Below are 27,520 nucleotides of genomic sequence, written 5' to 3'. Positions count from 1 at the left end.
CCTCTAAAAGCACTTGTTTTCCGAGGTTCACAGCAATACGCACTGCATACAGGCACAGTAGCCTATGTAAAGAATAAACTCAATTATAAATGTTATTGTGCTGCTCAAAAGATAAAATGTTCCACGATCTCCCAAATAAGCCATCTTATAATATCTTAATATGTAGGCATAATATATAAAATCGTAGTATATGAATCTAAATATATTTAATATATATATTTCCCAGGAATGGCGCTTTTATTTGGAGCGAGAGACTGCGTCAGAGATGTCACTTTACGCACAGCTGATTGGTTCACCATCAGTTTGCGATCTGTAACCCAGAATAAAACCTGCTCCAGAGCAGGTTAGCTGTGTGGCGTAAGTTGCTATGACAATGAACGCCAACCCCACTTTCTTGAGCCCGAAAAAACTGAATTTGCTCAAACAAAACTCAAACTTACCTGGGTAGCCACTGAAACCGGCATCGTGCAACAGGCCTCTGAAAAGATATGGAAAAATAAAGTAAACAATAACAACACAATATTTGTCAATTGTGTTGCTATTTAAAGGAACAGTTCGCCTAAAATATATATGTGATCAGCATTTACTGATCCTTATTGTCTTTCCAAACGCACGCTAGTACTACATTCCTTTCGTGGAACAAAACATAAAATATTTTAAAATGTTCATGCATCTCTCCATACAAAAGGCTCATGTTATTCAAGCTAAATGCTATTACAAATTAAACGTGTTTTATACAGCCTAGGATACTGTATGTGGAATTTTGTTTATTATTTAATCACTTATTGTCTTGTGAAATTTTCTGGTCTAAATATGCATACACTTATGTACTATGAAACGAGAATGGTGGGAAATTGTCTGTTTTGAGATGTTTTTATTAAAATTGTTAATCTGGATTTAGCCTTCTAAAATCAGTTATACTGAATTCTTATACCATAATCTTATCTATTAATACAAGCAGTTCTACTTATTGTTTGTAAACAATATGAATCAGACCCTGGAAAAAACAAGGGTTAGGTGCAGTATTAAGTGCAGTATCAAATAAGACTTGTTTTTCACATGTTGTCATGTCACATTGGCTAAAAAAAAACCTCATATGCATTCATTTTATTTTACTTACATTGTAACTTTAAAATAAAAACAGAGACCAGACCTCTGGAACATGTCATCAGTTTTATTTCCTATTTAAATTAGAAACATATACAGTATATGTTGTCATACAATTTATTGTCTTTGTGTGTGTGTGTGTGTATATATATATATATACTGTATCGGACATCTAAACAAATAAACAAACAAACAATGATGTTGAGAGATTTTATGTAATAAAATGTAATTTACAAGCATTATCTCTGCCATTACTGTTGTTTCTTAATCCATTATTTAAGAAACGTTGTAAAGGAAGTTTGTTCCACATCTGTGCCACACATTTAGGAACCGCAGAGCAATCACTCTTTGCAAATGGTTCAGATATACATGTTTGTTCTTTTTCCATTCAGTTGGGTTTCCATATCTGTATATGTTATTAAAGCTGAAGTGTAAAATTCTACATCACTAGCGTCACCAGCATAATTGTTAAATTAAATATTATTGTCAGGCAGACCTTTGAATACACCCTCCGTCTGCCATTTGTCGGACAAACATATAGTCCCGCCCAACTCATGCCATTGGTCGCAACAGTGTATGCACTTTTTGAGGAAATCAACCTATGACCTATTTTACTTATAATTGTTTCTGGATATTAAAGGAGCGCTCAGTAACGTTTGATGTCATCTTACACTGACACCTAGCGGCTTGGATACAGCATTATTTGAAATTGACAGTTTTCAGTTTCAGATGCCACAGTCAGCCATGATTACTACTTCAATAATCAAAAGTGTCAAATAACAGGACAGTTACTAGGGATGGGCGGATCGATCCTAAAAGTATCAATACTTCCGATACTGATCGAAAATATCGATCATCACACAAAAATATCGATTCTAAATTGTTTATTATTTTTTTTAACCAGGGATATTATTATTTGGTTACCACGAACAATAATCATAAGCTTCACATTTAAATAAAATTTATTAGGCTATATTAGCAAATACTTGTGCAGGATGGGAACTGTTTCTTATCCACTCATCTTAACATTCATAAATGCTGAAAGACACAAGCAGACAAGCGCTTGTTCCGTCACAAGGCTCGTTCAAACTAGAGGGATCAGTGCATAGAGGTAGGCCTAATGATGGAAACTCGGAGAAACAGCTTCTGGTATGTAGTCTACAGTGGGGATTTCTTTAAGACTGCAAGGGAAGCTCAGCTTCCCCTATAATGTCAAAAAAATTATGGTCAAATATGTACTATTGTGTAAACAATTTATTGACTAAAAATGCGTTAGAACACGTTCATCTCGAAGACGAGTTCGTTCAGAATCAGCTACATTACATATAGCAGGTCGGCTGACTCGATTTACTTCTCATACATTCCCGTAGCGTCAGTGCATTTCCCTGTTGAAGCCGAGCGTCCATTGACTTCAATGGGGCTGCTCTGAACAGTTTTTTTCAGTGCTCCGAAAATAGACGGTCATTGGATAAATGCTGATTTGATTGACAACGAATCTTCTGTCTCCAACAGAAGAGGGTCTACAGCAGAACCTGGACCTCCTGCATCAGTTCTGTCAGACCTGGGCCCTGACCATTAACCCAACTAAAACCAAAGTAATAACGTTCCAGAAAAGACCCAGATGTCAGGGAAAGAGACACATTTCACCCTTGGTACGACCAAAATTGATCATACCACAAACTACACTTACCTCGGGCTGAAATTCAGTGCAAACGGAAACCTCAACTTGGCCGTGAATGAACTGAAAGCGAAAGCAAGAAGGGCCTTCTATGCCATTAAAAAATCTATCCAATTTGAAATACCAATCAGAATCTGGCTCAAAATATTCCAGTCAGTCATTGAACCTATTGCACTATATGGCAGTGAAGTTTGGGGTCCTCTCCTAAATCACCAATTTGACAAATGGGATAAAAATCCGATTGAAGCCCTGCATACAGAGTTCTGTAAGAGTGTCCTGAGAGTACAGAGGAACACACCGAACAATGCATGCAGGGCAGAATTAGGCCAAAACCCTCTATTAATCCACATTGAGAAACGAGCCATCAAATTTTGGAAACATCTAAAACTGAGTGACCCCAACTCTTATCATTTTAAAGCCCTTAAAAACCATGAAGTGAACGCTGAGAAGAGTCCCATCATCCAGCTGGTCCTGAGGCTCCACACACAGACTAACCCGACTAACAATAATCAGCCTCAGGACACGGACACCCTCATCCACACAATCCGGCCCAACCAAATGATTAACACACAAAAAGAAAAGTACCGAACTTATTGGAATGAAACAACACAAAAACAAAGTAAACTACAATGTTATTTGACCCTAAACAGAGACTACACGACAGCAGAATACCTGAGTACAGTCAGAGACCACAAACTGAGGAAAAACATGACGAGGTACAGACTGAGCGACCACAGCCTGATGATAGAGAAGGGCAGATACAGGCAGAGCTGGATGCCCAGAGAGGGCAGGTTATGCCCGTACTGTAACCAAGGACAAATAGAAACAGAGCTGCACTTCTTAACCACCTGCCCTAATTATAATAACATTCGAAAACACTTCTTTCCCAAATTTGAAATGATTTGTCCCAACTTCAAAAAGAATGATGCACAAGCTCAATATTTACTTGGTGAACACAGAGACTGCATTTCACTAGCAGCAAAATACATCAATTCCTGCCACAAAAAGAGGGAAGAGTCGACCAAACAGTGATGCGCCCATTTACACACACACTACACACCACACACACACACACACACACACACACACACACACACACACACACACGCTCACTCACACTCACTCACACTCACACACCAATAAAAGTATATACACTGTTAATTATTATTATTATATATATATATATATATATATATATATATATATATATATATATATATATATATATATATTATATTTTATTTTATATTTTTATATATTTTTATAATTTTATATTTTATATTTTTTTCATTTGTTCAATACAGAATTTGTTCTACTGTTATTTTTCATGCTCATATACATGCTTTGGCAATACAATGTACAATTTGTCATGCCAATAAAGCTCATTTGAATTGAATTGAATTGATAAATGCTGCGATTATGTCCCGCCCACGGACGCTCAGCGTCTCTGGAGGTGAATGAGGAGTGGGCTGGCCCGGACTCCGGGCTTCCGCGTGATGATTGGAGGATCTGTCGAAAGACTGCATCTCCTTTTGATTGACAGCGAATCTGTACTATAAGAAGTCACTGAAGCTATTTCGCGCTCAGTCCCATCGCGGATTTCTCAAGTGTAGTTGAAAGACAAACTGCTGCAACCTATTTCTTTATATTTGTTTGGCGAAATTGCCAGTCAATTTGCATAATACATTTCACACAATTATACACCACATTCCTTGTTTCAGTTTTACCAAGTTTAATATATTTTGTTTTAGAGCGTTCGTTCGTTCGTTCGTTCATTCATTCATTCATACAGTAGGCTAGGCTAGCGTCGTACGGGTGAAACTGCGCACGATGGCAGACGGTGCTAATATTGTCGACCTGATTTTGGCGAAGCCATTTTAAAGTCTTCCTTACGAGGAAAAAATTAGAATTAAACAGCAGGGCAGATCATCACCTAAGATTGATTTAGTGCAAAAAATAGGGTAAATAAGTTTATAATGTAGGCCGAAAATGAGCTTCCCCTCTTTGAAAGACCAGCAGCCGCCACTGGTAGTCTAGGGCATACACAGGCATATACCGTATGGCCTCCTATCTGTTTTAGGATTTTGCGTATGCCCTCCTGAATTAAGTGATGATACGTGTGGCCGCCAGATCAACGAGCTTTTGACAACGAACATTTTCAAAATAATAACGCAATGCCGCAGCACCGTTGAGTGAACTGTGTTTTATTATTACTAATTAAAAAAAATGTACAGAGATTCTCTCTAAACGCACATAGAGATGCACCGGGGAGCACTGGCAAGACAGACAGTCGGAATAAACTGATCCACCAATCAGAACGTTCATTTCAGACGGGATTGGATACTAACCCCTAACCAATCATATTATCTGTTTCAGTAATGGGCGGGACGTTTCCAGCGTGATGCACAAGCACCCTGGAGAAACTATAATTTGCACTGCATATTTATTTCCCTATATATATATATATATATATATATATATATATATATATATATATATATATATATAACATACATATAACATATAATATACATTTAAATGTAACTTATGCAATTAAACTTTGTGAAAATACTGCATGTTATTGCCTTGATGCTTTATGCTCTTTTTTTCTAACTTTTACTGCTGTCAGTGGTGGGTTTATCTCGTGATATCAAATAAGTTGCATTTATATTTCTAAGTAAAAAAACAATTTCACTACACAGAAAAGCACATAATAGTAAACAAATAATAAAAAAACATTAATTATTATGTAGGCTATAAATGGTAATACAAGATAACGTGTTAACGTGAAAATTACTACACTCATATTAATGCTTAACAGTTTATTGCATATAATTTATTAGTTTATTAGTTAGAATAATAATAAAGTGTTAAAAAATGTCATAGTAGCCCAATAAAAGGAACAATAATCATACCTATTAATTTAAATACATATTTAACATGAAGTTACCATGCCATTGTTCTTAGCAGTGTACTCTACACCATGCCAGCAAGAAACTTAAATTCTTACACATTTTACATGAATTGTGCATAAATGTAAATTAATTTTAGAGAGTGGGTGCATGCGTTTTTTTGTATAAATTCACAGTTTGCCCACCTCTTCAGACACTACACCACTGCTTCTGAAGTAACTTCACGCTAAAATAACAACATAGCAAAAGGTGACATTTCTTATTTCTTATAATTGTGTGTAATTGTTGTTAGTAAGTAATTAAAAATAGTTAACCATGGTTTTACTAAAGTAATATTGTAGTAACCATGGTTAATTGTGTGGTAACTATGGATTAACTAAATACCATGGTTAAACTATAGTTACTGTAGTGAAATGTTTAATTATTGTAAGGGTAAACAAAATAGAAGTCTAATCATTTTCTGTTTAGGCTAAAGAAAATTATGACTTGAATAATGAATAAAAATATTCTTTTAAATTACCCATTTTATCAAAATAAATTATCTGTATTATATTACAGAAGTATCAGTATTGGTATCGGTATTGACAATATTGAACTTGAAATTATTGGTATCGGATCGAAAAGAAAATAAGTAGTATCGCCCATCCCTAACAGTTACTGAGATTAAGCGAGTAGTCATGTGATTCTAACACGCCAGCCCCCATGTGTGGACACTCTCCATGTAGAATAAAACAGCTTTTATAAGGTTACTGTTACAACTGGAGTCTTCATTTTAATGTGAGTGATCATGATTTCATACCAGGGGTGGACTGGGAAGAGAAATCAGCCCTGGATTTTACATAGGAATTGACCCAAAAGTTGTTGAACGGGTGGGGGGGGGCTCTCTTTCTGCATATCGCTGCCACCTTAGGCATATAGTGGCACCGTTTGGGGGCTCATTTCAGCTTTTATCAAAGCCCATTCTGATCATTTCGCAGCCGGCCCGGTTCTCCCGATAACCAGTCCGCCCCGGTCGGCCCACCGGGAAAATGCCCGGTATGCCAGATTACCTATCCAGCCCTGATTCCTACATATATTGCAAAATTACAATTCATGGCTTTAGGAGTTAAAGTTTTTTAATGAGGAAAAAATTACTGAGTGCACCTGGGAATAGACCTTATTCACTAATAGTCTCTTCAATCGGCTGTACTGCTGTTTAAAGTGTCCTTGGATCATTCCATGGACAAAACATTGAAAAATCATCTTTCCAAGAATATTCAGTAGACAATAATGTTGATGAGTTGGAAATCAGATGTGATCTAGGAGCTTTTTACAGCTTTATACTGTGCTTGCCATTGAAGAAATGTAAGTCCATCCCTCAATGCGTGGTTGTCATTCTCATTAAAAATGGTGCTACCATGAATTATTTAATTTTAATTTAAATAAATTTAATTTAAACATTCATTTCTTTTTTTTTTTTAATTATACCTTAAGTGGCTGCACTTAAGTGTGAGTGAGTGTATAGTATTTGTACCCATTTGACTACAACTGGTCATTTTCTGAGTTTTTGAATTTTATACATTAAAAAAAGGTGTGAGGATGATGAATCGGAACAATAAGATAATCTATTAAGTATCTCAAGCATAAGAAAACACAGACTGTGTCTGGTCAGTATTCTTGATTCCTTCAATGATGTTTGAAATGTTTTAATACCAAGTTTTATCAGCTGTATTAAAAGCACAATAAAGACAATTTTAAGAGGGAGAGGAATTTAATATATATATATATATATATATATATATATATATATATATATATATATATATATATATATATATATATATTCCTCCTACTTAAGGAAACTATGTTGATATACAGTATATGATATCAGTCCCACCCCAAAAATTGGGATAACTGTGGCTAAATATATGCATTATATACACTTTTTTTTAGGTACACCTGTACACCTACTTATTCGTACAATTATCTAATCAGCTAATTGTGTCACATCAGTGCAATGCATAAAATCAGGCAAGTGTGGGTCAAGAGCTTCAGTTAATGTTTACATCAATGATTTCAACTGTGGCATGATTGTCAGTGCCAGGTTTGAGTATTTCTGTAACTGTTGATCTCCTGGGAGTTTCATGCACAGCAGTCTCTAGAGTTTACTCTGAATGGTGCCAAAAACAAAAAAACATCCAGTGAGTGGCAGTTCTGCAGACAGAAATGCCTTTGTTGATGAGAGAGGTCAACGTAGAATGACCAGACTAGTTCGAGCTGACAGAGGGGCTACGGTAAATCAGACAACCCTCTGTATGAGTAGTGAGCAGAATAGCATCTCAGAATGCACAACACGTCGAACATTGAGGCGGATGAGATACAACAGCAGAAGACCACTTCGGGCAATTTATTAGGACCTGTTCCTAATAAAGTGCTCAGTGAGTGTATATATTCCAGAAAAATAGACAATATATGGTGACACATTTGTAATGTAAGTTACTCTTGGAAGTAGACAAACTACAATAACTAAGCACCACATAACTACACACCAAACAAGAAAACAACAGGCTATCTGCAATACTTCATCAATTGTCAATTTAATTCAATTTAATTTGATCAGCAGATTGAATCATGGATTTGAAGTGCAAAAAGAACAGGAATAAAAGAACCATCCCAGTGGAAAGCTATTTCCTACTTAGTGCAGTGGACATGAACATGTTTGCTCTCATTTGTAAGCAGTGAAATTAAATGTTTTAGTCATAGGCTACAAGATATAGGCTAACTTATTACCAAGTATGTGCACTGAGTGGTTAAGAGGCTTAAAATTGCAGTTTTATAGATGATTTGGTTTCCTTTGTCTTCCTCATTGCTGATTTTGTAATGTTATAATATTATTTTGTAAAAAATGTAATTAAAATAATGTTATCCCAAAGACGAACTTATTCTTCGTGTGTCACACAAACTGAGCATTGGCTTTGAACAAAGGAACTACTTTGCCTGTTATTTCTCGTTAATTACTCTGCAGACAGATACAATGTCCGGTTTGGACCGACAGACTCATGGACAGACATCCGTCGATGCTGCAGAGCTAAAGTCTGCTCAACAAAGACACATGCCGGGAGAGAGCCATTTTACCCAATACAAAGCGAGTGGAACAGCGAGGGAGGGGTAGACTAGAACGACAGGATTAACAAAATGTCAGTTTTTCGATATCGCAATGTGCCATCAACCCAAATATCGAACAATGGGTGACAAATGACCAGTCACGACTACATCATATTACACCGTGTACTAAAGACAGTACATCAAATAAATAATTTAGCTGTGGAACTAACTGCTGTCAATGCCGACTGCGCATCTTGGTGGCAAAATGTCGGAACAGCAATGATGGTACTCCGAGACAGACATTGCGCGCCACATTCTGTCTTGTAATTTCACAAACAGCTGTGAAAGACACTCGTCTCCTGGTAAGTAGCGCCGTGTATTTACACCATTTACAATACTGTTTCTAGATGTGTCGACTGCGGAAGAGTACTTCTTGCAGTCATAGTAAATATGAATCATATTGGTTATGATCATAAAGCGCGCGCCCGAGGATGCAACAGGTTGCGTGTACAGTAGAGTTGTACTTCCCGCCTGCATTTGGCTGACGTAATTATGACATTTGTAGTTTTGTACAATAGTTTCACTAGGTTTATAACCGCTTACAAATGCTTGCTAAATATGCTACAGTATTGCGTTTTAGCATGATATGCTTTTAATAATAAAACCTTGAGTTTATTATTAAAGACAAGCATTTATGATGGTTTCCCCTGGCCATCTGACGTTTTGATTTAAATATGTAATGTGTACATGTGTACATTGTACATAACTACAGGCTGTAAAAGCTAAATTAGCTATTTAAACAGAAGCTAAAAAATAGCTAAAAATCCCCAGAAGCATTCGTTAACTTTAATTCTAAAGACATTTGTGTGTTATGGAATTCTAAAATAAATAGGCTTACAAGGGCATAGTGGACTGAAATGAACCCCTCTGAAAACAAGACATTGCTCTATACAAATTCTAGGTATTGTTTTAATTTTTCATTCACTCAATTAAATTATTCACATAAGATAATTTAATTTGGGCCTTCAAATATGTTCTAAAGGCTAAACTTAACACACACATGTATGTGCAAGCAAGTTTTTAAATCATATGTTGGGGTGTATTAACGTTCTTAATTATATGTTGGGTATTACAGTATGGTTCAGTGAATAATCTTTGTCACAATAAGTCACAAAAAATGAAAATTCCTTCATAATTTACTCACCCATTTGTTGTTTCAAACATTTATGCATTTCTTTCTTCCATGGAACCTAAAGTGATATGTTAGGCAGTACGATATTATCAGTCAACATTCACTTCCACTGCATCTTTTTCCATACAGTGGAAGTGAATGGAGACTGAGGCTGTAATTCTGCTAAACTTTATTTGGTGAACTTTTCCTTAACAAATTTAAGTTTAATTTCAGTTTTGGGATGTAAATAGTGAATTGAAAAAAGCACAAAAACATAAATAAACAAATAAATAATGTCATGACATAACTGAGAGTGACATAAAAAAATTATCAAGTATGATCATTCTAAATACACATGTGGTCCCATGACATTTTTGCTAGGCTTATTAAAAACATTGTCATTTAGTGTTCACTCAAGAAAACACTTTATATAAAGGCTACTACATCTCTTATGCTACCTTACTTGCTCTTAACTTGGTATATTATAGTAATTATTTAATATTTACTATTGTGGTTTAAAAAAAAAAAAAAAAAAGGTTCTGGGGAACGCCCTAAAACTTGGGGCATGTAAGGGAAAGGAGGGGTATATGCATGAGTAGGTGGTGTTCTGCGTTATTTGAATGCAAATGTAGAGAGAGAACAAGCCGAGACTGTGTTTGAGAGTGAAATTGGAAAAGGAGGTGGAGAGTTGTCTTTGGATTTTAAATAGACACTGAATAGACAGATTGAGTTTGCCAAGTGTTTAGTTCCCTTTTGAGACAGTGCCTGCTCATGTATGCACTTCCTACTTGGCCTTTTGTTTCTTTACAAATTAAAGATGGATTTTTGATTGCTTCTCAGAAAAGATGCTGTAAGATTTATTGTAATTTAGCACAAAGGGAAATATTTTAAATCTCATTCAACCAATGAGCCAATTAGCCATTGACCGTCTCTTGCATCATGTCACGCCGGAAACAGAAAAGACCTCAGCACTATTTTAGCCCCATCATCAACACTTCGTGGCTACTTCAAAATGGTGAGAAAAGTTTTACTGTAATTTTAATCATTTGTTGTGACATTAAAAGATCATCTAGTTATCAAATCTAAGATTCTTTTTAGGATAGTAAAATGAAACTCATCCAAACAAATTAGTAATATTCTGCTAATACTTAGACATAATTACATCCAAACAGTTTGTGTCCAATTAGTACTTTTCATTTTCCAACCCAACATATGCCCCTGTAGGAACTGTTTCCAAGCTTAGAATTTAGTAGACCACCCAGGATATAATTTGCATGGCTAGTGTGAATGTTTTAAAGAAAAGAAGATAAAATGGTGGGGAGAAACTAAAATGCAAGGAGATGCTGAACCAGAAAAAGTAGGAGCCACTTGAGTGCTGTTACTGTAATGGCATGAGACTTCATTGTCTCCATAAGGCGTTTTGTTTGTGCAGTGAGGCATTAACCTCTAAGAACTATGTGCATAAAAGTGCGTCGATTTGTGACTTAAATTCTAGAGTTCTTCAAGTACAGGAAACTCTTTATGCATTACTGCTTTGTCTTCTTCTGTAAACTTAAGGTTTTAGAATCAGAATCAGAATGAGCTTCATTGCCAAGTGTTTTCATGTACACAAGGAATTTTTTTGGTGATAGAAGAAACAAGTGCACACAGAACATTACAGTGAAATATAAATAGACATACAAGGCAATCTAGCTGTTTATGTTGTGATAACAAAAACACTAATGCTTCCTGATCTTTCAGGCTTCACTGGGCTAGGACAGAAGTTTTATTTAAATAAATATAAGAGATGTAATAGCATACATTCACTCTTTCAGTCTTGTGTATCTGTAAGATGGGTAGGTGAGCCAGTTAAGGAGTGTAGAATTTTGTGGCAAGGTTCATTGTCCATGTTCATGGGTTGCTGTGGAAACAAAGTTGGCTGTTAGCGGTGCAATGAGCATTGAAAGTTAGTGGATGGATGGGATTTCAGATCAGAGGGACTGAGGTGATAAAGAGAGAGGAGGGGAGAGACACCCAAATACATGACTGGCTGAAGTTTGGGGCAAATTAACAGGGAAAATCTTGATGAAAATAAAATGTATAGTTATTGGAAAGTTTATATAAATATAGTTATTGTATAGCTATGGCTTTATTCAGTGGAACACAAAACACAGAGTGACCTATTCCTAATCCTCAGTTACCATTCACTTTTATTGAATGGAAAAAGATGATGAAATGAAATTGAAAGTTGACTGTGGGTTACATTCTGCCTAACATCACCTTTTGTATTCCATGGAAGTAAGAAAAGGGTTGGAACAACATGACAACAATATGTGCTGATAATAATCAATAAAAATGTAAAGCCATTGGAAGTATAAAATAAATGGATTTGAAAACAGCTTGCCTAATTTATAAGACCTGTTTGTAAAATGACTCCTCAAACTACTGATAATTAAATTAGATGGTATCAGTAAGAGGACTTTGGATCCAGTCTTCATGATTATGATAATATCTACCTGTGTTGCTTTATACTATTGCAACTAATTGGGCTCATATTTAAAAACTAGACTAGTAGTATCAAAAGTACAACAATATTATATACTCCCTTCAGCAATGTGGTTGCTAAGTATTTCATAATGGCTTATATTGTTGAGTAAATTGTCTCTTTCTGATTTCTCAGAGAAACAGTTGGCAGTAAAGTCACTCTCCTCTACTCTTGCAAAGAACACTTCCTGCACTACCTTATCCTCTACAACTCAGAGCGGCAAATCTTCCTTGACCCTAAATCCACCTGTAGGGAGGCTTACAACAACCTCTCTGGCCACTGCAACCCATCCTGACACTCATATCCCCTGTCAACCCACAGAATTTTCCTTAGACCTTGCCCAAAATCCTGACATCCCACAATCCTGTTTTTCAAGCCAATTTACTAAGCAGTGTATTTCCACTGCTGCGCCAACTCTGCCCCCTACCCACTTCCACACCCAATCACTCATGGCTTCTCCAAAGTTAGGTGTGTCAGCTACTACAACCTCATCTTCATCCTCCTCTTCTGCTGCTTCTCTCTGCGCACCTCTACATCATGGAAGCCCCAGTCCTGTGCCTGGAGGTCCCCCAAGCCCAGTTACACCTTCATCCAGCCCAAGCACAGTACCTCCAGCCCCAGCATGTGCACCTATCAGCATCGCATTCATCCTCGAAGAGCTACGTGTGTTGCAGCAGAGGCAAATCCATCAGATGCAGATGACTGAAGAGATCTGTAGGCAAGTATTGAGGCTGGGGGGAGCTTCTTATGAATTGGATTCAATGCCATTTATTTTACCACCACTGCCACAGCTCTGTCTAAAGGGTTCTGATAGCAACCCAAAACCTTCTCAGCAAAACTCATCACCTCCCCCTACCTCAGTGGCTCCCCTTTTGGCCAGTTTCTCATCCCTGCCTCCCCCTCAGACAACCGCTAAGCCCTCTAAACATGCCTACCCTCTTTTGAACATCTTACGTCCCCATAAGACACAGTTTGATAGTGGAGTAGTTACTCCAGCAAACTTCACCAGTCCTACAAGTACTCACTCTTCCACATCCTCATCAATGTCCACATCTGCTACCATAAACTATCCACTCACACCTTCCCTTGGTCTACCAACCCAAACTCAATATGAGAAAGCTTCTGACATCACAGGAGCCAGAGGGAAGAGTAGTCAGACTTTTCCAAACCAAGCTATGCAAGCAGCTGCTGCTGCCCCTTCAGCCCCCTCACAGAATCCAAAACTTTCTGTGCAAGAAGGTATGACTTTATCATCGGGGCGTATGCATCATGCATGTCGCTTTTGTCGGAAGCTCTTCAGCAGTGATTCATCCCTGCAGATACACTTGCGCTCACACACAGGGGAACGTCCTTACCAGTGCCCTATATGTTTTAGTCAATTCACCACACGTGGGAATCTCAAGGTCCACTTCTTGCGGCATCGTGAGCAAAACCCTGAACTCTCTTTTTCTTTGTTTCCGTGTTCCCTATTTGCATCTGTGACAGGGGCATCCATGGGAGGATCAGCACAAACACAAACTATGTCCTCCACTAGCATGAGTGCTGCTCAGAGGCATCAGAAACCGCAAGAAGCGGATGATCTGTGTGGTGAGAGTCTTGAGGGTGCTACTGCCTCACCACGTACCACAACTTCATCTCTTCCTCTGCCTCCTAGTATTGATTTGGCCCTGCTGACCACAGCACACTCTCTCCTTCAGCTCAACCGTGCTGCTGCTGCAGCTGCTGCGGCCTCTACATCCTCTACCTCTTCAATCACACCCTCATCCTCTTCCTCTCTTGTCTCCACCCTGCTTTCAGCCCCTGCCTCATCCACTTCGTCTGTTGCTGGGCTGTTTAAAGGAGTGAAACAACAGTGCTTTGATGAGAACACCCCTCCAATACCTTCCCTACTCCCACATTCTGCTTATTCTCAGCTTGCCAGATTACCCAAAATCTTCTTCCCGGCATCTTCCAGCCACCATCATCCAGGCCATGGGCTTCTCAGGCCCACAACTCCAACAGGATCCTTTCTGACAACCCCACAACAACAGGTTACATTCCCTTTCACAGCCTCTAGCACTGCTCCATCCATCTCCACCTCAATCTCAGACACATCAAAACTGCAAAAACTGGTAGAGAAGTTAGAGAAGGAGCCACATGGACAGTCCCACTGGGTTTCATCCTTTGGGGAGACTTCTACCAGTAGCTACAGCACAACAGGTGGTTTAAGCTATAGCAGCAGTAGTTTAATGAGCACAAGAACATTCAGTACAAATGCAAACACTGCACTTTCATCATCTACCGTCCAGATACCATCATCTATCTTCAGAAAGGAGTCACCTTATCTGGGTCTTATGAATTCTGCTGGAGCACTTGCCCCTAATCAGTGCAGTGTGTGTCTTCGGGTGCTAAGCTGTCCAAGAGCGCTACGTTTGCACCAGGCCACCCATTTAGGCGAGCGCCCCTTCCCCTGCAAGCTGTGTGGACGTTCCTTCTCAACTAAAGGAAGCCTTCGAGCTCACCATGCCACGCATCGAGCACGCCCACCAAACAGTCGTGCACAAAATTCTTGCCCCTTATGTCAGCGGAAGTTTACTAATGCCCTTGTGCTGCAACATCATATTCGCATGCATTTAGGAGGACAGTTGCCACCAGAGCATGATACTTCAACAGAAAGTGATACTTTATCCCAATCCCAGTCTATTGAACTCCCCGCTTCAGAGATCAGCCCTAGAACTTCCGATGTTCAGGTACAACATGCTGATCTAGAAACAGATTCTAAATGCTCCATTAGTAGTCAAACTAACCCCCTCGAGGTCAGTACTGCTCTCACAATATGTCCCACAACCTCCAGTCTACCTGGTCCACTTAGCCCAGGTCTTATACCACCTTTTGACCTAAGCCCTGACCATTCCCTGAATCCATCCCACTATTTTCCTCCATCAGGCAGAGCAGATCCCCCTGTCCTCTCTGTCAGTATAGCCTCTCCAATAGAATCTGCTGCATCTCTTGTCCCTACCTTCACCCACCCAGTCTCAGCAAAAACAAGTCCTTCTGCCTCTGATGAACTATCTTTTGAACTTTCTAGCAATACTGCTTTCCTAGGAGATATAGCAATGTCCTGCTCCTCTGCTTCGGTGAAAGCCAGTCCACACAGAAATGACTGTGAATTTAGTGAAAATAGATCTTCCTTGCCTACTTCTGGATCAAGCTCACATTTGGAGGATCTTCTTAGTATACAAGCTCATCATGTGTCAAGAGTTCCTCTACCACATCCAGCATCAGAACTAGTGGAGCTTGACCAAGGCCTTGTTGAAACATCCAAATCAATCCCCCAGGAGATCTGTGAGGATGAAAATAGAGAAGATAAAGCACACAAAACACCAAAAAACACTCAAATGACAACTCCAGATTTGATTATTAATGCAAATGTAGTATCAGATGCTTTAAACAAGACAAGTGGGGATCCAGCTGAGACCGTGCCTGATGAGCCTGACACACAAGCTGCGAAGACCATAATGGAAGCTCACTGTAGTTCAATTGCAAAGGATAAAGTTGACCTAAAAGATACAACAGGAATTGAAAATGACAGAACAGAATCTACTGTATGCGTATCTCTGACTCCCAGTCTTCCACCTCCCATGCCAGAGAGAAAAACTTACCACTGTTCTGAATGTGGAAAAGAGTATGCAAGTCGCAGTGGATTGAAGGTGAGTGGCCTTGTTGAATTAATCCATTTTTTTTATTTAACCTTTATTTAACCAAGAAATAAAAACTCTTGATATTTAAAATCTCTTTTGCAAGAGGGTGCTGGCCAAGACAGGCAGCACACTTAATTAAAACAAAATAATTTAAACATAAAACAAATACTTCAATTACATTTACAAAATGTACACATATCACTTAAAACAATTACAATCAGGAAAATCAGAGACCAAATCATTTAAGAGACTCAAATTAATTTAGAGAGACCAACTCTTTAAAACATAATTTATCTTGTAACTGGTTCCAATCCAATGGAGCAGCATAACTAAAAACCTTTTTACCCATATTTGTACAGACTTTCGGGATATTTAAAATAATAATCTTGTGAACAAAGACCATAATTCTTTATACATTTTTGAAAGATATACTGCTGTAGATACGAAGATACATTATTGTCATTCAGTGTGAATATACAGTTTAATTTGATACATACTAATATATATATATATATATATATATATATATATATATATATATATATATATATAAATTGTTTTTACTTCAAGGGACATATGAAGCACCATGGAGGAGTTGTCAAGGCTACTCGAACTCCTGCAAAAACTAAGGGCCCAGAGAGAGTGTTGCATCACACAACCTTCCTACCACCAGGGCATCAGTGAGCTTCTTGAAAGAGTTTCAAGCCCTCCTAAACATCTACACACATCAGAGCTTTTAACCAGAACTACAAAAGACCATACGAAAATGTTCTAGATCTTGCACCCAGATCTTACTTTATTATTGAAATACTTTTATTTGTAATATATGTTATGCATATATGTGAGTGCTTGATGCCATTTAACTGCAGTCAATTCTTGGAATGTAACGTCTAAATATATCCTGTAGTACTTCCTTGAATATTATGCAATGTTCTTTTTGATGGCTGTAAATTGTTTTGTCAGTGTACAAGTTTGTCATGATGGTTTTGTTTGTTTTTATCAAAGTGAAAATGTAGAGGTAGTTAAGAAATTGCTTTGTTTTAGGAACAGATAGAAATGAAGTAATTATTCACTGAAAATGTTGTCCTCCACCATTCCTCTGAAATCTCATTCGTGCTTGCACACATTTTGATTTGACTTCACTGATGTAACATACTTTTGGTCCTTTCCTGTCAATATGGGCAATTGGTTAAACATGAACAAGTATAAATGAGATTTAAAAGCTGTATTGCCTTAGAGGGGAAGATTTTCTGCATATGATTAAAATTTTGGTCTGTTTCTCAAAAAAGATAAAACATTAAGAAAAATTGTATCAGTGAACGGTTTGTTTAACTTTAAAGAACAACAATATTTTAAAACAAATATGCTGGGATTTTTAATCAAACTTAGTGAAAGGATGGTCAAATTTGGAGGGAGTGTTTTTAAAATTAAGAGTCATAGAATCAATTCTTATTGAATCTAAGCAGTTTGTGGAGCTATGTGGATGTAATCAAGCGTTAGCCAAAATACAAGCTCTTGCCAATTCTTGCAAAATACTAAAAAGCTTTGGCATAATCCTTAAGTTTTTAATAGTTATGGTGAAAAATATATTCTGTTTAAATTGTTATATGTTAAATGTTTTATAATTCTACTTAATCTTTTGGCTTTTAATTGGCGTTAAGGAACATTTGGATCAGTTCTAAAATGAAGAAAACACACAAAAAAATATGTAAATGACCTGTCATCCTGTCTATTGTGTTCATGTTTGTCCTGTTCAGCTGTACAGTGCTTGATAATATACTGCTCTTGACACCAACTAGACTAAAGAGTCAGTTGAGATTGTTTAACATGCCTGTATCTTAGTCAGAGTAAGCTTTTGTTACTTAATTTCAGTGTAGCTATTGAAAAAAGCAGAAATAAATGTACTCACTCTGAGATGAAACACTAGCTTAAAATAGATTTCTATATTTCTTGGTGGCAATGTTTGTTTATGGTGGTGTTTGTTCTTTGTCTGGATACCTTTACATAGGATTTCCATAATGTATCTTTCTTAGAAATGAATTGGGTGTATGAGTCTGAGACTGTGAATTGTAATTTCATAGTACAGATAAAAGAAAAAAAGTTAATAAAAACCTGTGTATTCATGAAAAGAACCATAATAAGCAATTCTTTAAATGCATATTGTTGATATAACACATGGTCTGTGTTGTGTTGTACATATATTTATAAAACGTCCACAGTTACTCTTCCTAGGTGGTCTGAGAAAAAAAAAAAGCATTTTCTTCACACACAGGCCTCCCTAATCCATTTTCTCCTTTACACAATCAAACTCCTCTGCATTGCTTCTGTGTGCCACATCAAGCGCAGTTAGGGAGAAACTGGATGAAGCGTTGACAATCTGTCTGAGGACTGGCCTTTAATCTCCTGCACCATGACAACCATGCAGAGGCACATAAAACGGACACAAAAAGAGAGAGGGCGGGGGGGTCTTGATATATACTGTATGTTGTTATGATTAAAGAGAAAAACTTATGCATGTTAAGTTACATTTATAAAAGTGAGTAGCAAATATAATGAATGATCATGTTTATTTAAAATACTGTAAACAAAATAAATGCAGAAATATTAGTTTGATGATGTTGAGGTCATTAAAACAAAATGACATAATTACTGCAAATAAGAGCATAACCTAGCCTAATTCTGTCAGTTTTTAAGTCTGAGCTTACAGATGGGATGTACTTTAGTGAGCTTCACAAAGCTGGAATTTATGGCAGGGGTGCTATTTGGAAACTGCTTGTATCCAAGGGCAACCAAAATTCAAATAAACTGGTGTACTAAGCGCAACATCTTGACCCCTGAGCAATGGAAAAGCTAATATGTTTTAAGAAATCATCTTTCACTTTTGTTCCCTACATATCAATGTGCTTACATTTACAGAAAGCCATTGCCTTGTGCAACATATTTGCATGTGTGGTATGAACAGCCATACAATTGATGGTACAAATACCATTCCCAGTAATCATCCCATATTACAATGATGATGCCCCCATATACTTTCCTAAACAATTTAGAGTTTCGTGAAACTAGTATGATGTCAAATGTTACTCATGGTCATCCACTCAACGTAACAACTAGTGCTAACCTTACGACCTCTGCTTTTAGGGAAAACACAATAACGTCACTGAATGCACCCATGAGGCTTAGCCCCAGAATGGAAACCACATGCAGACTTTCCGTGTGATCATGTTGGGCACGAACCCCAAGTAGGACATCTAAAATAATTTCTTTGCCTGCCCGTATGCTACGGGTCTATGGATATTTTAGAAATACACATTTTATGGTATTGCGTAGCTACAAATATATTCACAGGAAATGTATCACAACCCAGCAAACACAGAATGTTCCCTTAATGTGAGTGGTGGTGGTGTAGTGAGATAATGCACATAACTGGTAATCAGAAGGTTGCTGGTTCAATTCCCACAGCCACCACCATTGTGTCCTTGAGCAAGGCACTTAACTACAGGTTGCTCCAGGGGGATTGTCCCTGTAATAAGTGCACTGTAAGTCGCTTTGGATAAAAGAGTGCCAAATGCATAAATGTAATGTCAGTGTATGGTTTCCATTTTTTCCCCCAACCAATTCCTAATGTTTTAAGAATGTTCTTTTTAGGTTTTTATAATTATAAACTAACCTTCCCAAATACTGCAAGGAGATTTTGTGTGAAAACCTAATAAGACTTATAAAGGATGTTGTCTAATGGTTGTTTTCAGTTTTTTTTTTTTTTTATGAATATTTTTTTATTTTCATAAATTTCATTATTATTATCATTGTTCACAATTCCATAATTTTTTATGGTCATATTTTCATTGTTTTTCATAAACGTTGCAGAGAGGTATCTGATAGACAACAATGACTGATATTAGTGTAGTACGGTAGAAATTAACATCACTGTGATATGCATGAAAAACATTAATTGTCACCATTTCATATGCACCTGTAATGCTGGATAATTTTAAAACAAATATCAGAAAGCAAATGTCCCGAACCTGATATTTTTCTGACCAGGATCCATTAGCACTGCCTAAACATCACTGAAAATATTTAATAGTTCTTGAGATTGTAGAGTGCAAAGTAGATGCTCATCTCCTTCTTTCCACAGAGTAAGCTACTTAATCTGTATGCATTTTTATCATTGTTACCTTTTTAATTTCTGCATATGTTGTGTAGTCTTTTACTTAAAGGGAGAGTTCACCCAAACGGAAAATTCTCAAATTATTTACTCACCCTCATGCCATCCCAGATGTGTATGACTTTCTTTCTTCAGCAGAACACGAACAAAGATTTTTAGAAGAATATTTCAGATCTGTAGTTCCATGCAATGCAAGTGAACGGTGACCAGAACTTTGAAGCTCCAAAAAGCATATAAAGGCAGCATAAAAGTAATCCATATGAATCCAGTGGTTAAATCTCCACTTTCACTTACACATTCTTCTTCTTTTCTTTTTTGGTGATTCACATTCTTTGTGCATATAAACACCTACTGGTTGGAGCTGGTCAAAGGTGGATATTTATAGGGAAAAAAGGACTTAAATATTGATAATTTTCTCATCCACACCTATGATGACATGGATTTAACCACTGGAGTATTATGGATTACTTTTATGACGCCTTTGTGATTTTTGGAGCTACAAAGTTCTAGCCGCCATTCACTTGCATTGAATGGAGCTACGGTGCTGAAATATTCTTCTAAAAAAAATATTTTTTGTGTTCAGCAAAAGAAAGAAAGGCATACACATCTGGGATGGCATGAGGGTGAGTAAATGATGAGAGATTTTTTTTTTTGGGTGAACTATCCAGTGGTGGACGAAGTACACATACCATGTACTTGAGTTAAAGTAAAGATACTCAAGGTAAAATATTACTCAAGTAAAAGTAGAAGTGCTGCCTTTAAACATTCACTTGAGTAAAAGTACAAAAGTATTTGCCTTCAAATGTACTTAAGTATCCAAGTACTATGATTTTTTATGGCCATAATTTCCTATTATAATTTGTCACAAGACTCTTGCTTAGTCTACATGAAGACTAATGACACTCTTGGCACACCAATCTATTAATAAAATGATATTAATTAGTCAGATGTGTATATATATATATATATATATTTGAATTGAATACATTTTTTGTGTGTTTAATTTTGGAGGGAAGGGGACTGTTCCCATAAGGTATAATACATTTGGGTCAATGACGTATAAGGATTTTCAACAGGCCAATTTTAAAATGACCAAAATAAGGATATCTATTGCAATTGTTCAAACATTAAGAATGTTGTGTACACATAAATTCATATTAAAAATTTTAATTAAGTGATTTTAGTGTTTTTTCATCTAGTTCAATTCGCCGTGGCCTAGAAAAATGTCATGTGGTGCGACCGTGATTTATCTTAAAATTCATACATTTTCCTTAACCTGAATAACATTTTTAACAAGTTCTCAGTAATATAAAGTGTTAAGAAATAAATGATTTGCATTTGTTGTGATTTTTTATAAATAATGATCTCATATTTTTGTTCTTCAATGTCACAGTCACCTTCTTAAATGTAAATAAAGCCTTATTTTTCCTGTAAATCGCATAAAACTGATAAAATTTTTAAAAAAATATCATTCACTTAAGCATACTGTATCAGTGATTAATATTTCAGTCACATAAATTATATATTTTATTTTGAATTGAATACAGTAATTGCTAGGTTTGGTCGCACCACATGATGAGTGGTCGCTCCAAATGACACGAAGACCTCATATAGTCACAAATATATTTAAAGAGATCAATAAATGATAAATTCCATACAAAAAATAGATTTAAAACAGATTTTATTAAAATTTCACAGAATTTTCATGAACACAAACATTTCATAAACATTTTTTTTTTTTCTAAAACTCATCACAAACATTTATAAGTGCAGCACACATTCATGGCTTTGTTTTGAACATTTCATTTAACTTGACAATCATCATAACAGGTTCTGAGATGACAGCATGAACATCTTTTTTACAGTAGAAAATGACATCTGGAGTTTGTGGCCACATGAATAAGTTCTTTTCACCCACCTGCCGCATGGAGCTAACCTGGACTTCCTCTCGCACAACCTCAAGGACCTGGCCTACATATGGAAGATCATCATAGGTTACGATCACAAACTTGCCACTCAAGTCTTGAAGACTAGCTTGTTCCCTTGGAGGCTCAGGTGCGCTTGAGGGATCCTCAGTGTGCCACATGGTGTCCCTCAGGTCTACTTTCACTGGCTGGTAACATAGGCATGTCTTCATTTCGGCATGCTTGCAGAAGCATGACACCTCCCTATGACTAATTTGTGCAGCTTCTGAAGACAAAACCTGGTGTATCTTTAAGGTGCCCCTCACAGCCATCAATTTGCCTGGAATCAGCCCCTCATACTTTTGAATGCTCTCTTCGCTTATCCAATGGTGAGTAATATTTGACCCTGATTTTTTGGCCAGCATCTCATACAGCTCGCCTCCTCGTTGAACGCAGAGATCTGCATCCCTCTTTACGGCACCGCCAATGCCATCCGGGGCACCCTTTCCATGGGACTTTTCTGAATAATTCCATGTAACATGCTTGAACCCAGAAAGGAAAGGCGCAGTACTAAGGAGGTAAAAGTTTGCTTTGTTCCTGTACTGTGTAACGGGTCCATCACTGATTATGTGTAGAACTGTAATCTGTGGGCAGGTTCCCCGAAACTCTTTCAGTATGGGTTCCAGGATTGCCCACACTGCCTGCTCATGATGGCGGAGGCTGTCTGACAGTGTTGCATTTGGTGCCATGGACTGTGTAGAGGACAGAAGTGTGTATTGTGGCCTGCTTTCGGCTGCCTCCAAAATGATAAGCTTGTATTTCTGTACTCACCTTGCAGGCATAGTTTTCCAAAAAATCAATGTGAAGACCAGTTTCAAATTCAGTTAGATTTTGTTTTAGGTCACAAACTGTTCTGTTTGGTGGATCCAGTTGAACTGATGTATGGCTAAAGCTTCTAGCTTTTTGTTGAACAGCTCTTTTAAGTTTTAAGAATGTTTTAACATACCTTTCTCTTATCATAGCAAGGTACTCCGCTCTTGCTGCAGGGTCAGAATTAATATGGCGAGCGCTTTTTACTTTGCTTGGCAGTGCAAATCTTCTGGTAAAATAGATGAAAACAGTTATAAATATATAAATACATAAATAAACAATGAATGCATAATTACCAAAGTGAAATTACATTCTCTAAATTATATTTTTGTATTTTTCTCATGATATTGTACAAAGATAAAACATAAACCATTGTGTCTTAAATATTAGAAAAAATTACTAAAATGACTGCATAAATATCTATTCCAAATAATACTAAAATAAAGTACTTTACGTATATAAATCATTAATTGAATATAAAAGCACAAAAACTGCCAATCTAGGACATATATCTATCATGGAAAACACTCTGCAATGGTCGCACCACATGATATTTGGTCGCACCACATGATATTTTCAAGTTCAGTTCAAATTTACAGGCACAGAATTATCCACCTAAATTAAACATGCTAGCTTCCCACAAAAAGTCACTATGAAATTTATAATCAAAATATATATTTGTAGAAAAAGAATAATATTCAATGTTTTTTTGAGGTCATACCACATGATATCCAAATGTGGCAACTACATACCAGCCGTTAAAAATGAACTTTTTTCCAAATTTGTGAGAGAGTTACAAACCTGCTTGCTGCTTCCATGGGTCCTTGGCAAACTGGTACATCATGCAACTTCCAGTCTTTGAATGGATTTCAACATAAAAGTCCCAAAGTGGTCGTTTCTTGATGGTCGCACCACATGATATTTCATAAAGCCGACACCATCGGACAAAGTTTGTTTGTATATTATGATGGAAATATGAATACAAATGCTTTGCAATTTTGTTCAGGACTACAAAACACTTTGGAAATAATGCCGAATAGGGCATAAAATAAATTTGAATAAATTTAGAGTCAAAGATGTTAGAGACAAAGATGTTTTCAAAACCGCAGTCATGGCCGGACGGTCGCACCACATGATATTTTGACACTTTAAATAACAGAACAATTACAAATAAATAAAGGTTTTTGAAAAGTTAAAGTGAGTACATATAATAGAGAGGTACTACATATATATGGTACCTTTTTATGCATTTAAACCTTTTTTTAACTGAAAAAAATGCAGTTGGACAGAAAATGTAGGCGTCACGTCATTGACCCATTTACAGTTTTTACTGTATATATTTTTCTCAAGTGTCTATGGTCATAATTATTAACATCCTAATGTTATGATACATTCACATAAACCTGCACAACTCCATTAAATATAAATATAATATATATATATATATATATATATATATATATATATATATATATATATATACAGGTGAAACTTCGAAAAATTAGAATATCGTGCAAAAGTTCATTAATTTCAGTAATTCAACTTAAAAGGTGAAACTAATATATTATATAGACTCATTACAAGCAAAGTAAGATATTTCAAGCCTTTATTTGATATAATTTTGATGATAATGGCTTACAGCTTATGAAAACCCCAAATTCAGAATCTCAGAAAATTAGAATATTACATGAAATCAATAAAAAAAAGGATTTTAAATACAGAAATGTCGGCCCTCTGAAAAGTATAATCATGCATATGTACTCAGTACTTGGTTTGGGCCCCTTTTGCATTAATTACTGCCTCAATGCGGCGTGGCATGGATGCTATCAGCCTGTGGCACTGCTGAGGTGTTATGGAAGACCAAGATGCTTCAATAGCGGCCTTCAGCTCTTCTGCATTGTTTGGTCTCATGTCTCTCATCTTTCTCTTGGCAATGCCCCATAGATTCTCTATGGGGTTCAGGTCAGGCAAGTTTGCTGGCCAATCAAGCACAGTAATACCATGGTCATTGAACCAGGTTTTGGTACTTTTGGCAATGTGGGCAGGTGCCAAGTCCTGCTGGAAAATGAAGTCAGCATCTCCATAAAGCTTGTCTGCTGAAGGAAGCATGAAGTGCTCTAAAATGTCCCGGTAGACGGCTGTGTTGACTCTGGACTTAATAAAGCACAGTGGACCAACACCAGCCGATGACATGGCTCCCCAAACCAACACAGACTGTGGAAACTTCACACTGGACTTCAAGCATCTTGGATTGTGTGCCTCTCCATTCTTCCTCCAGACTCTGGGACCTTGGTTTCCAAATGAGATGCAAGATTTGCTCTCATCAGAAAAGAGGACTTTGGACCACTGAGCAACAGACCAGTTCTTTTTTTCTTTAGCCCAGGTAAGACGTTTGACATTTGAAGCCCATGTCCAGGACCCGTCTGTGTGTGGTGGCTCTTGATGCAGTATCTCCAGCCTCAGTCCACTCCTTGTGAAGCTCCCCACACATTTGAATGGCCTTTTCCTGACAATCCTCTCCAGGCTACGGTCATCCCTGCTGCTTGTGCACCTTTTTCTTCCACACTTTTCCCTTCCACTTAACTTTCTATTAATGTGCTTTGATACAGCACTTTGAGAACATCCAACTTCTTTTGCAATTACCTTTTGAGGCTTTCCCTCCTTGTGGAGGGTGTCAATGATGGTTTTCTGCACAACTGTCAGGTCAGCAGTCTTCCCCATGATTGTGAATTCAACTGAACCAGACTGAGAGACCATTTAAAGGCTCAGGAATCCTTTGCAGGTGTTTAGCTGATTAGAGTGTGACACTTTGAGCCTACAATACTGAACCTTTTCACAATATTCTAATTTTCTGAGATTCTGAATTTGGGGTTTTCATAAGCTGTAAGCCATAATCATCAAAATTATATCAAATAAAGGCTTGAAATATGTACTTTGCTGTAATTGAGCTGCTCATATAACATAGTAATATCACCTATATATAGTATGATATATACTGACACATTACATGAACTTATGCACACATATTCAAATATATATATATATATATATATATATATATATATATATATATATATATATATATATATTCTATGTTATGGGAGCAGCCAATTTCCCTCCAAAATTAAACACAAAAACGTATTAATGCAGTGTTTCTGCTACTCCCCAGAAAAACAATGCTATTATATGAGTCATTTTAGTGTCAACATAATAAGCAATGTACATTATGCATCAATATTTACCGATAATTGCTGCAATAATAGCTGCTGCTCTCTGCCCCGCTTAAAATCATTGGCAACGCAATTTGTTTGGAACTATTGAGAGCTACACGAATCACGTGACCGCGCGGCGGCGAGATCACTGCCGCAACCATCTATGTTCGCAACTCTCATATTTAACGGCTCTGGGGTGCGTTTCCCGTACAACGACGTAACTTGCTGCTCCACTACCGTAGTACGATGCACTGTTGAAGAAATCAACTTGCTAGTCACGACTGTTTCCCGAAACCGTATTGTCGCAAATTGGTTGTTCAACCACGTTGGTTAATGATGTCACACATGTGGTGGAGTAAAAACTACTTTTAATGAATCTGTTTGCGATCGAATTAATGCTAGATGTTTTGCTATAAGAGGCCATGGTTCTCAGCAGGAAACCGATGGAGTGCGTACTCCAGGTAGGGAATGAAGTTTTGCCCCAAGTGAAGGAGTTCAAGTACCTCGGGGTCTTGTTCACGAGTGAGGGGACAATGGAGCGGGAGGTTGGCCGGAGAGTCGGGGCAGCAGGGGCGGTATTGCACTCGCTCTATCGCACCGTTGTCACGAAAAGAGAGCTGAGCCGAAAGGCAAAGCTCTCGATCTACCGGTCAATTTTTGTTCCTACCCTCACCTATGGTCATGAAGGTTGGGTCATGACCGAAAGAACTAGGTCGCGAGTACAAGCGGCCGAAATGGGCTTCCTCAGAAGGGTGGCGGGCTTCTCCCTTAGAGATAGGGTGAGGAGCTCAGTCATCCGTGAGGAGCTCGGAGTAGAGCCGCTGCTCCTTTGCGTTGAAAGGAGTCAGTTGAGGTGGTTTGGGCATCTGGTAAGGATGCCCCTGGCCACCTCCCTAGGGAGGTGTTTCAGGCACGTCCAGCTGGGAGGAGGCCTCGGGGAAGACCCAGGACTAGGTGGAGAGATTACATCTCCACACTGGCCTGGGAACGCCTCGGGGTCGCCCAGTCAGAGCTGGTTAATGTGGCTCGGGATAGGGAAGTTTGGGGCCCCCTGCTGGAGCAGCTGCCCCCGCGACCCGACTTCGGATAATCGGTTGAAGATGGATGGATGGATGGATGGTTTTGCTATAAATTACGGACATGTCATCTGAGGACTATCTCATATTTTTCTCAGTTATTTGCTTTATTTCCAGATTCAATCATAGGCTCA

The 27,520-nt window shown here is 37.6% G+C and overlaps 1 protein-coding gene across 1 annotated transcript; it reads left to right on the top strand.

The window, feature by feature from the left end:
• Nucleotides 1-10,766: 10,766 nt before the first annotated feature.
• On the top strand, nucleotides 10,767-18,268 carry sall2 (spalt-like transcription factor 2). The gene is given in 4 exon segments (XM_052134398.1): nucleotides 10,767-10,967; nucleotides 12,612-16,165; nucleotides 16,727-16,784; nucleotides 16,787-18,268. Coding segments are annotated over 4 exon segments (3,798 nt in total). The 5' UTR covers nucleotides 10,767-10,891; the 3' UTR covers nucleotides 16,897-18,268.
• The last annotated feature ends 9,252 nt before the right edge of the window (nucleotides 18,269-27,520 follow it).

This window comes from Xyrauchen texanus, chromosome 9, assembly GCF_025860055.1.
Source record: "Xyrauchen texanus isolate HMW12.3.18 chromosome 9, RBS_HiC_50CHRs, whole genome shotgun sequence".
Taxonomy (NCBI): domain Eukaryota; kingdom Metazoa; phylum Chordata; class Actinopteri; order Cypriniformes; family Catostomidae; genus Xyrauchen; species Xyrauchen texanus.
The sequence above is the reverse complement of the archived record's forward strand: the minus strand, read 5'-3'. Positions and strand labels throughout refer to the sequence as shown.